Source organism: Dryobates pubescens, chromosome Z, assembly GCF_014839835.1.
Source record: "Dryobates pubescens isolate bDryPub1 chromosome Z, bDryPub1.pri, whole genome shotgun sequence".
Taxonomy (NCBI): domain Eukaryota; kingdom Metazoa; phylum Chordata; class Aves; order Piciformes; family Picidae; genus Dryobates; species Dryobates pubescens.
This window is the reverse complement of record NC_071657.1, coordinates 22,691,097-22,704,498: the sequence shown is the minus strand read 5'-3', so window position 1 is coordinate 22,704,498 and position 13,402 is coordinate 22,691,097. Positions and strand designations below refer to the sequence as shown.

At 36.7% G+C, this 13,402-nt stretch overlaps 1 protein-coding gene across 1 annotated transcript in view; it reads right to left on the bottom strand.

Moving 5' to 3' along the window:
* VPS13A (vacuolar protein sorting 13 homolog A) overlaps window positions 1-13,402 on the bottom strand; it is a 99,719-nt gene that overhangs the window by 49,009 nt on the left and 37,308 nt on the right. The window contains exons 24-37 of the mRNA XM_054178686.1: window positions 12,875-12,959; window positions 11,132-11,304; window positions 10,237-10,393; window positions 8,375-8,454; window positions 8,063-8,122; window positions 7,824-7,980; window positions 6,534-6,650; window positions 6,343-6,446; window positions 5,866-6,033; window positions 4,917-5,224; window positions 3,570-3,717; window positions 2,706-2,856; window positions 1,776-1,900; window positions 631-800 (exon numbers count right to left, since the gene is read on the bottom strand). Coding sequence (XP_054034661.1) covers window positions 631-800; window positions 1,776-1,900; window positions 2,706-2,856; window positions 3,570-3,717; window positions 4,917-5,224; window positions 5,866-6,033; window positions 6,343-6,446; window positions 6,534-6,650; window positions 7,824-7,980; window positions 8,063-8,122; window positions 8,375-8,454; window positions 10,237-10,393; window positions 11,132-11,304; window positions 12,875-12,959 — 2,003 coding nt within the window. The remainder of the gene's footprint in view (window positions 1-630; window positions 801-1,775; window positions 1,901-2,705; window positions 2,857-3,569; window positions 3,718-4,916; window positions 5,225-5,865; window positions 6,034-6,342; window positions 6,447-6,533; window positions 6,651-7,823; window positions 7,981-8,062; window positions 8,123-8,374; window positions 8,455-10,236; window positions 10,394-11,131; window positions 11,305-12,874; window positions 12,960-13,402) is intronic.

Below are 13,402 nucleotides of genomic sequence, written 5' to 3'. Positions count from 1 at the left end.
TGACACAATAAAAAATAGCCATAAATACTACAAAACACTCAAGGTTCTCACTCCAGCTGCAATGCATTAACAAGAGTGAATTTTAAAAGTGACACCAAAAAATATATGATACAATTTATCAAAACAATATAAATTGAGTAAAACTTCAAAACTAGCTAGTTACTTATTTACGGGAGTCCAAAGGCATTCATACTTTTTTTAAAGGACAAACCATCATGATTCCTTGTTTACATATCAGAAGTATTATCCTTCACTGAAGTTTGCTACTCTTCATGAAAACAAAACCAAAAAACAAATGAAATAACAACCAAACACCGAACAAACAAAAAAAAAAACCCCTTAAGCCTTACTTAGTGAGTGGTTTATTAAAGCTGAAAGTGGTATTTGTTTCTGTATGCATTTATTAATTTAATATTTAAAGTTCCATTTCTTTAATATTTGATGTTTGTTTCCAGCATTTATACACTCAGGAAAAATGTGTGGAAAAAAAGGCAAGTAAACCACGCAAGTCTAGAGTAACATATACTTTAAGAAGCAACTCTACCAAAACAATTGCAGTTTTAACAGAACAGTAAAACAGAAACACCGCGTGGAACTCCAATAAATAGTCATTTATGTCAAAATACAGACCTTGGTGTAGCCTTCTGGATTGATTGTCTTTTATCATCTAATGTACAGTTTGCTAGTTTGACTGATGCATTCATTGATCCATCTGATGACATTTTGACAGCAGCTGACATTAAAACTAACTTAAACTCTGCAAGCTTCAAAAGGTCATGTCTCTGATCCAAATTTGTGGCCTGTTTAAAACAAATGAAAATACATTTGTGAACTTGTTTATATTTAAATGGAAATAATACTCAGGTGTGATTAAAAAACCCTTCATCCTAACCTGCAATAGCATGTTAAATAAACCCACTTGCAACAGAAAAGACAAAAAAAATCAGTAACACAGGGAAAACTGAGCAAAAGGGAAACTCTACCTTTCTACCAGCTTGCTAAAGCAAGCTTATGTTATTAAGGAGATAATGTTCAGAAGAAAATAAAACTGTCATATGCAGGTTTTGGTTGTTTGCTGTTTAAAATATACAAACACCAAGTAAGAAATTGAGTTTGTCTCTTCAGAATACATATGAGATGTTTAGTCACTTGATAAGAGTGTTCAGATATTAGAAAATTGTTCAAACTCCAACTCTTTTAATGTATTGGGGTGCTTGGTGCCATGGGTTAGTTGTTTAGGTGGTGTTGGATTGGTTGATGGGTTGGACGTGATGATCTTGAAGGTCTCTTCCAACCTGGTTTATTCTATGTATTCTATGTATAAAAGATTGAAAGTTTACAATAAAATATTACCAAACTTTAAGTCAGAAATTTGCTGACAAGTACTGTAAATTTAAACCAGTAAATAAAAATGCATTCATACTGCAATACAAATTTTAGCTATTTCTCCACAATTTTATTTATATGTGTAACTAAATAGGTTGCATCCATCTGAATTTTTTTCTTCCCAAACTGTATTTTCAGCTCAGCTAAGTTTTAGGCTAATTCAGCATCACAGAAGATGACATGTATGACATGTTAACCACTGGTTATTCTCTTTCCTGCAATATCTGACACAACTTAGATAAAACAGTTATCATCTCCATCATGTTTCCTTCTATTGCTAAAAATCACTTTCTCTATACATGAATTAAACTATTCCTGTTCAGAACCGTCAGGACTCCAAGCAACCTTAAAGCTATTTCTCTCTTTTTGTAATAAAAACCTGTATTTACCTGTTTTGAATTTGGACTATACAATACTAAAGTCAGAGAGTCGAATCGGAAGTCCAGTTTCAGTGTTGTTTTTATTTTCACAGGTGAATGCAATTCCACCACAGCTGATGTTACAACAGTTACACCTTTCAGAAATGAGAAAGACACGTAATATTAAATTACCTGACTAAATAGAATGATTAAAAAAAAATACCAACAAAACAACCCCACCAAAAAATCCAACCAAACTCAACATCCACTAATGACTCTAAATACAACTTCCCTTTTCTTCCACATGCAAACCCATCTATCCTTAGGATATGGTTTTCACACTTTCTGTAATCACTTTTGGCAGCATCACACAATAAGAAAATAAACCAATTTGCTCATATATTCTCCATGCAATTTTACCATTTTTAAGATATAAATGTCTAAGTTGCCTTAATGTTATAGGGTACTGTGTTCAAGAACGTCACACAAGTCTATTCCCAGCTCTGTTTATTTATCTTGCCACATTTTTGCTGATTTTCACATTTGATAAGAGTTTCCACGTAAGATTTTTCTCTTAGCCTTGCTTTTATTTAGTATGTGCTGAACAGTTCATGGGCATGCCATCATTATGACAAGGCAAACATCCAAAACTGAACAGCAGCAGAACCATCACAAACAGGAAAGAGAGTAACATAGCAGCTTTCCAAACTTGGGATGTTACCAAGTCCAGCTGACAGACTTTTAAGTGCTCACTGCGTTAATGCCAGCAGAACAAGACAGTCCTTAAGTTAAAACACACCATGCTACAAAACTCACTCTTCATTATCATTATTGTTGGGTATAACTCAAACCACCATGTCAAGATAATACAGCAATACCATTAAAGACAAATGAATCTGGCACCAACAAAAATTGTAAATGGACAAATGCTAGGCCAACAAGTAACTTCAGAAATATTACCTGCAGAGTGTTGTGAAGTACTATGCATATCACTGCTATGGCTAGTTGAATCTTTTAGTTCTGGTAAAGATGTTGATGCACCAGAGCTTCCACCAATATTTTCGTTTAGAGTCCTCAATATTGTGGTAATATCTTCCTGACTGAGAATTAGCTTTAAAAACAGACTTTCATTAAATTCAGTTCATTAAGCTACTGGTAACTAAAAATCTTAGTTTACAAATTAACAGATACACCAAACTAATCTCATATGAGTGTCTGTTTAGAAGACTAAAGAACCGTTTGTTGTTTGGGGTTTTTTTACAGTTTAGAAACAATGTCAGAAGTACATGTATAGTTTGACTATATTATAGTCACTCAAAATTGCTATCTGCATTTAGCTACAAGGCACTTTAAAAGTAGTGGTTACCGGTTTTATTTCAAAATTTGGCAAACTGGTTTTCTACATAGAACCAACAAGATTCATGTTTTATTAATGTTAAATTTAAATAAGCATGTGCACCAACAAACTCAGGTTTGTCATGGGTATGAATTCAGCAGGTGATCATGCTGCACATGACCAGTAAGCCCCTCCTAGTCTGAAAGAGACTAACTGACAAGAGAAGGCTGTAACAGCATACCTATTTTTAGCTAGTGGCACTAATATACAGTATAAAGTCTGACTGCAGTATAAAATATGCAGTATAAAATATGGAGATTAGAACAGAAAGCTCTTTAATTCCTTTTTCTCTATGGAACAACAAAATCCATTCCACTTATGTTTCCTGAAATCAAAAATACCCTAAAGAAATGGGATTTGTATGGACAGAAAAATACATCCTTTTTCTACTGATATTTTAACTGCTTCAATGAGAAGTGAGCGCTTACATTCATAGGCTTGAGTCTGCCAGAGATTTCAATGTCAGGAACTTCATTATACCATGCCGCAGCTAAATTTCGTTCAACAGCTACTTCCAGATTGAGTGGCTGCAGCAACTGTACTTCAGTTTGCAATGAACCCTGTTCATAGCACGATCTGTGAACAGAAAGATACTCCCAGCTTGACATGCTTCACGTACACATTCTAACAAACACATTTCTGTCTTTTCCTCATCTTTTTGAATAGTACTCTAAAACAGTATTCACACTTCTTACAGTATTTCTAGTTAGAGCCTTACTCCACCAATTAGACAACTCTTGGCAGGGTGGAGACCTTAGACACATAGCACACATTCAACATACTAACTTCTTGCAAGTTACCACCTCTCACACAGGTTACAACCTGCTCTCCACTGGAATTCAATTCCTTCTTTTTTCAGAGCTCTTCAACTATATTAGATGATCCACTTACCTTTCCTCTCCCCCTCCTAATCCGCAGCACTAAGGGCCATTTTCAAACACTCTTTACACCTATCTGTCTTGATAGATACCTTTCCCAAGATGCATGCCTTGAAAACCCCATCAAAATAACCATTTGCAAACAGGTATAACCTGTCCAAAAGAAGTGTATTTTACACAATAGTCTGTAAATTAACTTCTGCTTCTATTTAAAGATGTGTAGATTGCTATTTCTCCTAAACCATACATTTTAATTGCTTTTACAAAATCTTTATTAATTTGCCTGGGGAGGTGGTGGAGTCGCCATCACTGGAGGTTTTCAGGAGAAGACTTGATGGGGTGCTTGGTGCCGTGGGTTAGTTGTTTGGGTGGTGTTTGATTGGTTGATGGGTTGGACGCGATGATCTTGAAGGTCTCTTCCAACCTGGTTTATTCTATTCTATTCTATTCTACATGAAGGGAGGTTGTAGCCAGGTGGGGGTTGGTCTCTTCTCCCAGGCAACCAGCAGCAGAACAAGAGGACACAGTCTCAAGCTGCACCAGGGGAGGTTTAGGCTGGAGGTGAGGAGAAAGTTCTTCCCAGAAAGAGTAATTGGCCATTGGGATGTGCTGCCCAGGGAGGTGGTGAAGTCATCATCCCTGGAGGTGTTCAAAAGGGATTGGATGTGGCCCTTGAAGCCATGGTTTAGTTGTCAGGAGGTGTTGGGTGACAGGTTGGACCTGATGATCTCTGAGGTCTTTTCCAGCCTTACTGATTCCATGAGTTCCACGAGTTCCATGAGTTCCATTTCAAGATAGTTTGTCAACCACCAACCATTAACTAATTATTATAACTTATCAAAGCTCCCCAATAGAAGTATGCCAAAAGGATTACATTAATTTTTACAATGATCTTACCTGTATAACTTCAATTCACTCAGTTTCACTGTCATAGAGTCAATGACAGGTGGGAGGTTATACCGTGTTTTTGTTTTAGCAATAAAGAAGCGGTTTTTCACGGTGATGAGACCAAGATCAGCCACCAGGACATTTGCAGACATTGCTGACTGTGGAACTATCACAACAGGGGCTTTAATATTGATGTCTAGTGCCAAACGGGAACTACGCTCTGCTAGCTCTTTTACACCTGTAGCTGCTTTTTCTGCTGCTTGAACAGTTGCCTCAGTAAGAGCCTCCTTGGCAGCTTGGAAGTTATTTATAAAAGCCTAGGAAGAAAAAAAAAGATGGTGGGAATTTTACTAAGAATTACACTACTTCAAAAACACTAAGAGTCATAGTTTTTAAAATAGAAAAGATACTCATAAGTATCAAAAGTATCTCATAAGATACTATTCTTCTAAAATCTTTAATAGTATAATCTCATCCCCCAATATGGTGAGGTGTGCATATATAAAAATTGAATTTTCATACTAAATATTTGGCAGATCAGATGGTCTAAGCAACAATACTATAACAAGGCTTGCAGAAACTAACATTTTGTTTATTTTTACAGACAGTAAATGATACATTTACTTTACAGAGTTTATAGAAATGCATAAGTAATAAACCTTGAGTGTTATCAACAATGAGCATTATGTATATCTAAAAGCTCTGCAAGGTATTTAATAAAAAAAAAAAAAATCACCTTAGCAATAATAGCAAATATTGTTGCTCAACCATTCACTTTACTTCTCCATATGTTTGTAATTGTGAACGCCCTAACCACCAATCACACTGAAGTTTTTACAACATTATGTAAGAGTTCTTATGCAAACAGGTGCTATCCCATATGGGATGCTTCATCCTCTTTCAGCTCTGACAGCATTATCTGAATGCTAAGGAACAGTATCCAGAAAATTTAACTTACCAAAATACATGAAACAAACTTGTTGACAAAAACTACTTGAATACACCCTACAGTTAGGTAAACACGATTGTCAACAACATCCATATTTGTATATGCCGCACCATCTGTAGCACTGACATACGATACCATTCTGAAGTTGAAGACTTCATTTCCTGTGATGTAAAGAGCCTTAGGAGAAGAAAAAACTATTATCTCTACTGCAGAAACGTATGGAATCACATCTTCAACAATTCTGTCCATGCAAGTCAGCAAAATAGGGAGTATAATAAGCAGCTGGGCATCACAGTTGTACAAATTCAGCACCAGCCTAACAATCACCAGTTATGGGGGCAAAATAAGTCTGCCTATAGACAATAATGCTTTTATTAAAAAAGTTTTAAATTAAACAATAAATTTTAAAAAGTCAGACTTGAAGAGTGGAGTCCACTAAGTAAGTTCCATTTAGCATCTATATTCCACTCAGAAACCAATACATACCTTTTTATACAGTGCCATCTCATCAGAATCCACAACAATGATGTTTTTTAACTTTGCAGTCACTTCTGTTGCTGCTTTCTTCATGATCACTTGGCTATCCAGACCTCACAAAACAAAAAAAGACATACAAAATCTGAAGAACATTCAGTTACAAAGTTGTGTGCCTTTGTGATTAAAAGTTGTCTTCCTACCTTCAATGTGAATTTCAGCTATTCTGTGTTTTTTCTCTCTAACAAAGATACGTAAACAGGATAAATCTGCACAGATATTGAGGTCAATAACATCTTCATACTTTGACTTTTTTGATGCTGTGGGAAATACAAAACAATAAAAATATATAAGTCTTCAAGGAGCAGAAGGAAGTATTTTAGCATCCCTTCCAAAAAGTCTAGTTTATATCAAGCACGCAGCCCCGGCAAAATGCACCACACTCATACCAGTATGTATAACACAAAAGAACTGTATATGAAACATTGTACACATGGGAGCTGTCACATGCTTTATGAACTGTGGTAATCAGCATCAGTATTTCATTAACTGCAAGAAATGCATTTGATATACACCTACAGAGCACAATGCAAAATCAGAAACAGATTATTCAGGACTAAGCAGTTTACCTCAAATAGTGGCAACATGATGGCAACATTAACACACTGCTCTATCTGATCTGCTGGTTTTAGTTACCTGCACTAAACAGAATTCAATAGCTAAGGGACTCAACCAATATCTTAGTTAGTATTTCCTGTGCTAAGTGCAAAGCCCACATCTACACATCAATAAATTCCTAAATAAATACCTATCTGCAGGTTGCAAACCTAAACTAACAGAAATATTTTGGTAACAGGAAGAAAGATGCATACAATCATTTCAGTGAAAAGTTAGAGGAAAATGGTGATTATGTTATTTGGAAAGTACAAAAGTGTCTATAAATTTAATACACTCACCACAGAAAGTTTGCACCTTTACACTACATTTTCTAACCTGTAACTCTTTTTTTCTAATTTCCTTAGTTTTTGTAAGTATCTTTTCTGCATAAATACTGCAATGCAGAAATACTTTTCTCATTATATGAGAGAACACCATTAGGAACATCATCATTGCCAGTAAGCCACCATTCAACACAAATTATCATGAACTAAGTGAATTTGCCTATCTTTAAAGCACATGGTTAGTGTTTACACCTCAAGGAAATCTCAATGGCTGTAGCATTGACCTTGCTGTATTATACAGTTATTCCTCAAATACATGCTTCTAGTCAGGGAGTAAGAGTATACCCTTGCTATTCCCACAGCCCACTGATGACTAACATTCTTATTGCCAGTGAAATAAAAAAGGCTGTAAAGTGGGAAAGTAAATAAACAAAATTTCACATTTAAAAAGATATTGACAGTCTTACAAAACCAGAAAATGTCTAGTTTGTTCCTTGTTTAAATAAGTGAAGAGAGAGAACTGAATAAAGAAAAACTAACAAAGAATCTTACTTAATTTCTTAAGAACATCCTTCTTCTCCTCTGTTCTTTCAGGGACTGGTTCTTCTGCAACTTTAGTTTCTTGTTTGGGTAGAAGATTATTCAGATAATTCATAGCATTCAGTAGAGCTTCAGTATGCAAATGAATATCTAGAGATGAAAAGTTCACCTAAAACAACAAATTATGTTTATCCAATATGTCTCTCCTCTCATAATGAAAAATTATGTTAAAAAAAAATATAGTCTCATACCTTTATTTTCTGTAATACGTTCTGATAGACAGTTTTCAATTCCGGTCCATTAATATCAGCCTATTCCACCAAAAGTGCACACAAAACAAACAAAGCAGAAGTTTGCAAATTCCATTAGAGACAATTTATTTGAAAAAGCACTACAACTTAAGATGTACAAGTTAATCTGTTCAGAGACATGACAGACTTTGTATGTGACACTCAATATGTTAAGGAATGACAAGTAAAGAAAAGCCTTCAACAACTGCTCAGTAATACTGTTCTGTTTATGACTGGCTTACAATTCAAAGGCAAAGCCTGCTTGTTTCTCACCTTTATGTACTCCAGAGTGAGAAGATCATCTTCTACATTGTCCAAAGTAGTAATTATGTAAACTGGCTTCTCATTATCATCTTAAAAAAAACCAACCAAAACAAATAAAAATAATTTACTGTTTAAAAAAAAAAAGGCACAAATTCTCTACAATTCTCTTAATTATCTATAGAATACAAACTAGGCTACTAGCTGGTGTTAGTATTTAATCACAAAACCTCTTCTGCAGATCTAAAATAGACTTCTCTACTAAAATCATCAAACTAGAACATATTTACCAACTAAGAGAATGGGATCCTGAGTTACTTTTCCCTTCCCTTTCTCCCTTTTAATTTTGAAAGCAAGCATCAAGTATTGGAGAACTTTCTATGGCACTGGGTCCGCTAGCAGCAGATGGAGTACACCCATCCCAGAGGGGGAGAAAAATCTTAGCACATGAGAATGGCCTATACCCCAGAGGGAAAAGGTTTCTAGGAAGAGAGTTGGCAGGTCTCATTGAATGGGCTTAAACCATTGAATGGGCTTTAAACTAGATTTGAAGGGGGAAAAGGCTGAAATCAGTCCCCCTAGAAAGGAGTCTGAGGGTGGTAAGCTGGAGTCAGGGGTGAAACCAGTAGCCCAGCTGAACTGCCTGTACACTAATGCACGCAGTATGGGTAACAAACAAGAGGAGCTGGAAGCCTTGTTGCAGCAGCAAAGTTATGATGTAGTTGCCATCATAGAAATGTGGTGGGATGACTCACATGACTGGAGCACTGTAATTGATGGCTACAGGCTCTTCAAGAGAGACAGATGAGGGAGAAGGGGTGGAGGGATGGCCCTGTACATCAGGGAGGCTCTAGATGCCATGGAACTAGAGATTAAGGATGATCAGGTTGAGTCCCTGTGGGGGAAAATTAGAGGGAAGGCCAACAGGGCAGACATTCTGGTTGAAGTCTGTTATAGACCACCCAACCAAGATGAAGAGGTTGATGAACTATTCCATAGGCAGCTAGAGGCTGTCTCAAGACCACCAGACCTTGTTCTTATGGGCAGTTTTAACCTGCCTGATATCTGCTGGGAGAAGAAGCAGTCCAGAAGGTTTTTAGAGTGTATGGAGGACAGCTTCTTACCCCAGCTGCAGTGTGAGCCTACCAGGGGTAAGGCTTTGCTTGACTTTGTTTTTACAAACAGAGAAGGGCTGGTGGGAGAGGTGGTGGCTGGAGGCAGGAGCAGGGAAGTCATTGTGCCCCTGTACTCAGCACTGGTTAAGTCACACCTTCCTTGAGTCCTGTGTCAAATTCTGGGCCCCTCAGTTTAGGAAAGATGTTGACTTGCTGGAAGGTGCCCAGAAAAGGGCAACAAAGCTGGAGAGGGGTTTGGAGCACAAGCCCTATGAGAAGAGGCTGATGGAGCTGGAGTTGCTTAGCCTGGAGGAGAGGAGGCTCAGGGGAGACCTTACTGCTGTCTACAACTACCTGAAGGGAGGTTGTAGCCAGGTGGGGGTTGGTCTCTTCTCCCAGGCAACCAGCACCAGAACAAGAGGACCAGTCTCAAGCTGTGCCAGGGGAGGTTTAAGCTGGATGATAGGAAGAAGCTCTTCACAGAAAGAGTGATTGGCCACTGGAACAGTCTGCCCGGGGAGGTGGTGGAGGTGTTTAAGAAGAGACTGGATAGGTTGCTTGGTGCCATGGTTTAGTTGATTAGATGGTGTTAGGTGATAGGTTGGACTTGGTGTTCTCAAAGGTCTTTTCCCACCTGGTTAATTCTGTTCTGTTCTATTCTATCTTCCTCAGTGGGTAAAAGAAAGCCCTACAGGCCTTTTGAAACAAATTCTCAGTATTACTTGTGAATAATGTTTTGATCAGCTTATAAATACTTACCCATATACACTGGACACAGCAGACAAACTTCACGAAGGAAGGCATTTGCAGTCATGTCAAATGTTCTTAATTTAAGTTCTGTGCCTAGACCTACAACCTCAAGCTGCAGCACAGGTGTTTCAATATTAGCAGTTAAATGGCATAACTTAATTAAGACCTGGAGAGAAAACAAAAAAGACAGACATAAAAGTACAGGATTATCCTCTTAGTTTTTACTAAGACTAGTAAGACTATATATTTACATACATTTTACTGGTTAATATGTATTGATCATTTAACTTTATACAGCAAGGATATATTAAGCCCTACCCTGAAACTGAACTTGAGAAGTTAAGTATATTTGTATGTTTTATTTGTAAAGTTATACAGCAGGTAGTGCAACAGTGGTCTAATCATAAAGGTAATGACAGTGGTAAGAGGCCATCTCTTTTACTACACCAACTGATGCAGTTAGAAATAGTGTCTTGCATTTGGATAAAATCCCCCTCCTAAGTCTGGAACAGCAAGAATGACATAAAAAATGCCTCATAATGAACACATCACAGATTTAAGTGCTTAGTACAAGATGAAATATTAATGAAGTTTTCCCAGTGACCATAACAGTACCTGGAAAAAAAGATGTCAAGCATACATCGTAAAGCCAAACACATCTATATGATTTTTGAGTGATATTGTAGAAAGTCAAGGACAAAATGAGTTGGGAAATCAAGTGGATATATCAAAGAATTTCATTGACAATGAGAATGTAGAAATGTAAGTGAGACTTGGAAAAAAACAGTCTACAGAATAGCTTTAGCAAAAATGAGGAATCAATGCATTGGCAGATGGATTCACAAACACAATAAACAAGGAAAAATTACAGTTCAGATGTGCCTCAGAGAAAACATAACTTTACCTCAGCTACTTCAAACCTCAGTTGGAATTCTGTCATATTTTTCAAAGATTCTTGTTTATGTAATTTTTTTCGCCTTGTACTACCAGCTTGCTTGAGGGAACCAGATGCGGCTTCAAAAAACGGCATGTCTTCTACAGGACTGCTGAGAGCATCATAAAATTCTTCTTCTGATTCTAAGGATTAATTCACAACAACATATATTTTAGATAGCCAGTGACATACACATTTTAGATAGCCAGTACTTTGCAATACTATTACCCAAAATTCTTACATCTGTTGCTGTAATCTCCACTCAAGCTGCCACATTTGACCACACCTACAGCTCCCTCTACCACAACATCATAAATCTGTTCTCAAAGGGGTTATACTTTGTCAGCATTCTCTCATTTATTGGCTGTGCAACAGACAGCACAAACCACGGGCCATCTTGCATTCAGTGTGCTGTAATAAGTGAAGTCTTCTGCCAGTTTGCTGATGACCATACAAAAGCCTATCACTCACAATCAGTGGCACTGCTTTGAATTTCTCCCTCCTATGATCTCCCATTTCAGGGAAGACTACTAAGGAGTATCAAGATTTTAATCTACCTCCTGTTACTATAGAAGCATACCCAAAACAAATTGCACATCTTTTAAGGCTCTCTTCCTTCACCTAAAAAACAGTAAAGTTAAAGGTAACTGTGGAAGTATCCTTATTGAACAAATGACAATTTGAGGTATTTTCGAAGGCTTAACAACACCCTTGAATGTGGGAGGTGATGGTAGAGAAATAACATCCATCACTTAAAATGGCTGCAACGGTGAATGTACTACATAAATAAAAAAACAGACTTGATTCAGTCTAAACCTAGTTACTTCTTTCTCAAATTAGTTGGTGACAGTGTTCTCTCTTATCTCATCCTAGACTTTAAGAACTCAAAGACACACTCTACCTTTGAGCACTTAAAGAAACTCATACAAAAATAGGTCAAGATGCACAGATAATACATTTCTATACATACTGTACACCTGCTGAATTTAAAATACTGAAGCAGATGTAAAAAATAATTTTGCTAGTGTTTGCAAACCATATATCTCATTAACTTGAGACAGGAAAGTATTCTCCATTTCTCCAGTTAAGCATTTTTGGCATGACAAAAATAACTGACACTGAAATAACAGAGACTTTATTATTTTTCAAAAGTAACTACTAGATGGAATGTTACAATCTAGCTAAGCTGTTTGAATAGTTTCTCTACACACAATCCTCTCATCCTGTAGAAGTCAAAATGTTTGTTTACAACACAGTAGTTTCTAACAGTCATTGTTCATGCATTTTGTAATTCAAATAAATCCAGCTAAGTAGAAGATAAATTCTTCACAAGAAGAAATATAATTAAAACCATCCTCAAAGGATGTGTAAATAACAAGACATACTACTACATATGCTCTGAAGAGAGATTTTTAGTAACTTACGGAAAGACAAAAATAAACAAATCCACTCTACCAAATATTTCACTGCTTTGCAATGGAAAGAAGTGGTGTACAAAATCATGCTGCTATGAGAAAATGTATAAATATTTTGTACAGAGTAAATTACTATAATATCACAAATGTAAACTGTACAGAATGTAATGCTTCTCAAGCTTGAAGAGCTTGAAACAAAGCCACAAACAAGAATTTACTCTAAGAGAAAAAAATTAACTGAGAGAACTTAAAAACTTTAACTGTTTACTAAATCAGACTGTAAAGTAGATTGTATTACCTGACTCAGCAAATGAATGAAGATCCAGTACAGGAAGAACACTTTGTGACAAATGTGCTGCTGAGAGCACAGGAGATATTGCAGCCTGAAATAGGAGATAAATTTTTTTTTGCTTTAATTCATTGCTCATGCTACTGCATGCACATATGCTTCCCAGAAGTTTCACAACTGAAGGAAACCTGTCTTAGCTGCAAATGATTAAACACTTCTGTTACTAAAATGAAAAGCATGGGAGAAATGAGGCCTAAATCAGGCAGAAGCAGCAAGTACTGCACATTCATCTATCTGCTCTGAGGAGAATTAACTCCAGCTCAGCCAAACCAAATACACCCCTCATCACATTTGTTGCCCTTTGGACACAATCCAGCACCTCAATGTCCTTCTTGTAATGAGTGACCCAAAACTGAGAGCAGTAGTCTGTACCTTGCACAGAGTACTACAGTAAGGAGAGATGTACATTGTCTGTGTGCCTATTCTTTGTAAACTATAAACTACACAATAACTCACCATATCTTAAAGAGACCTAAG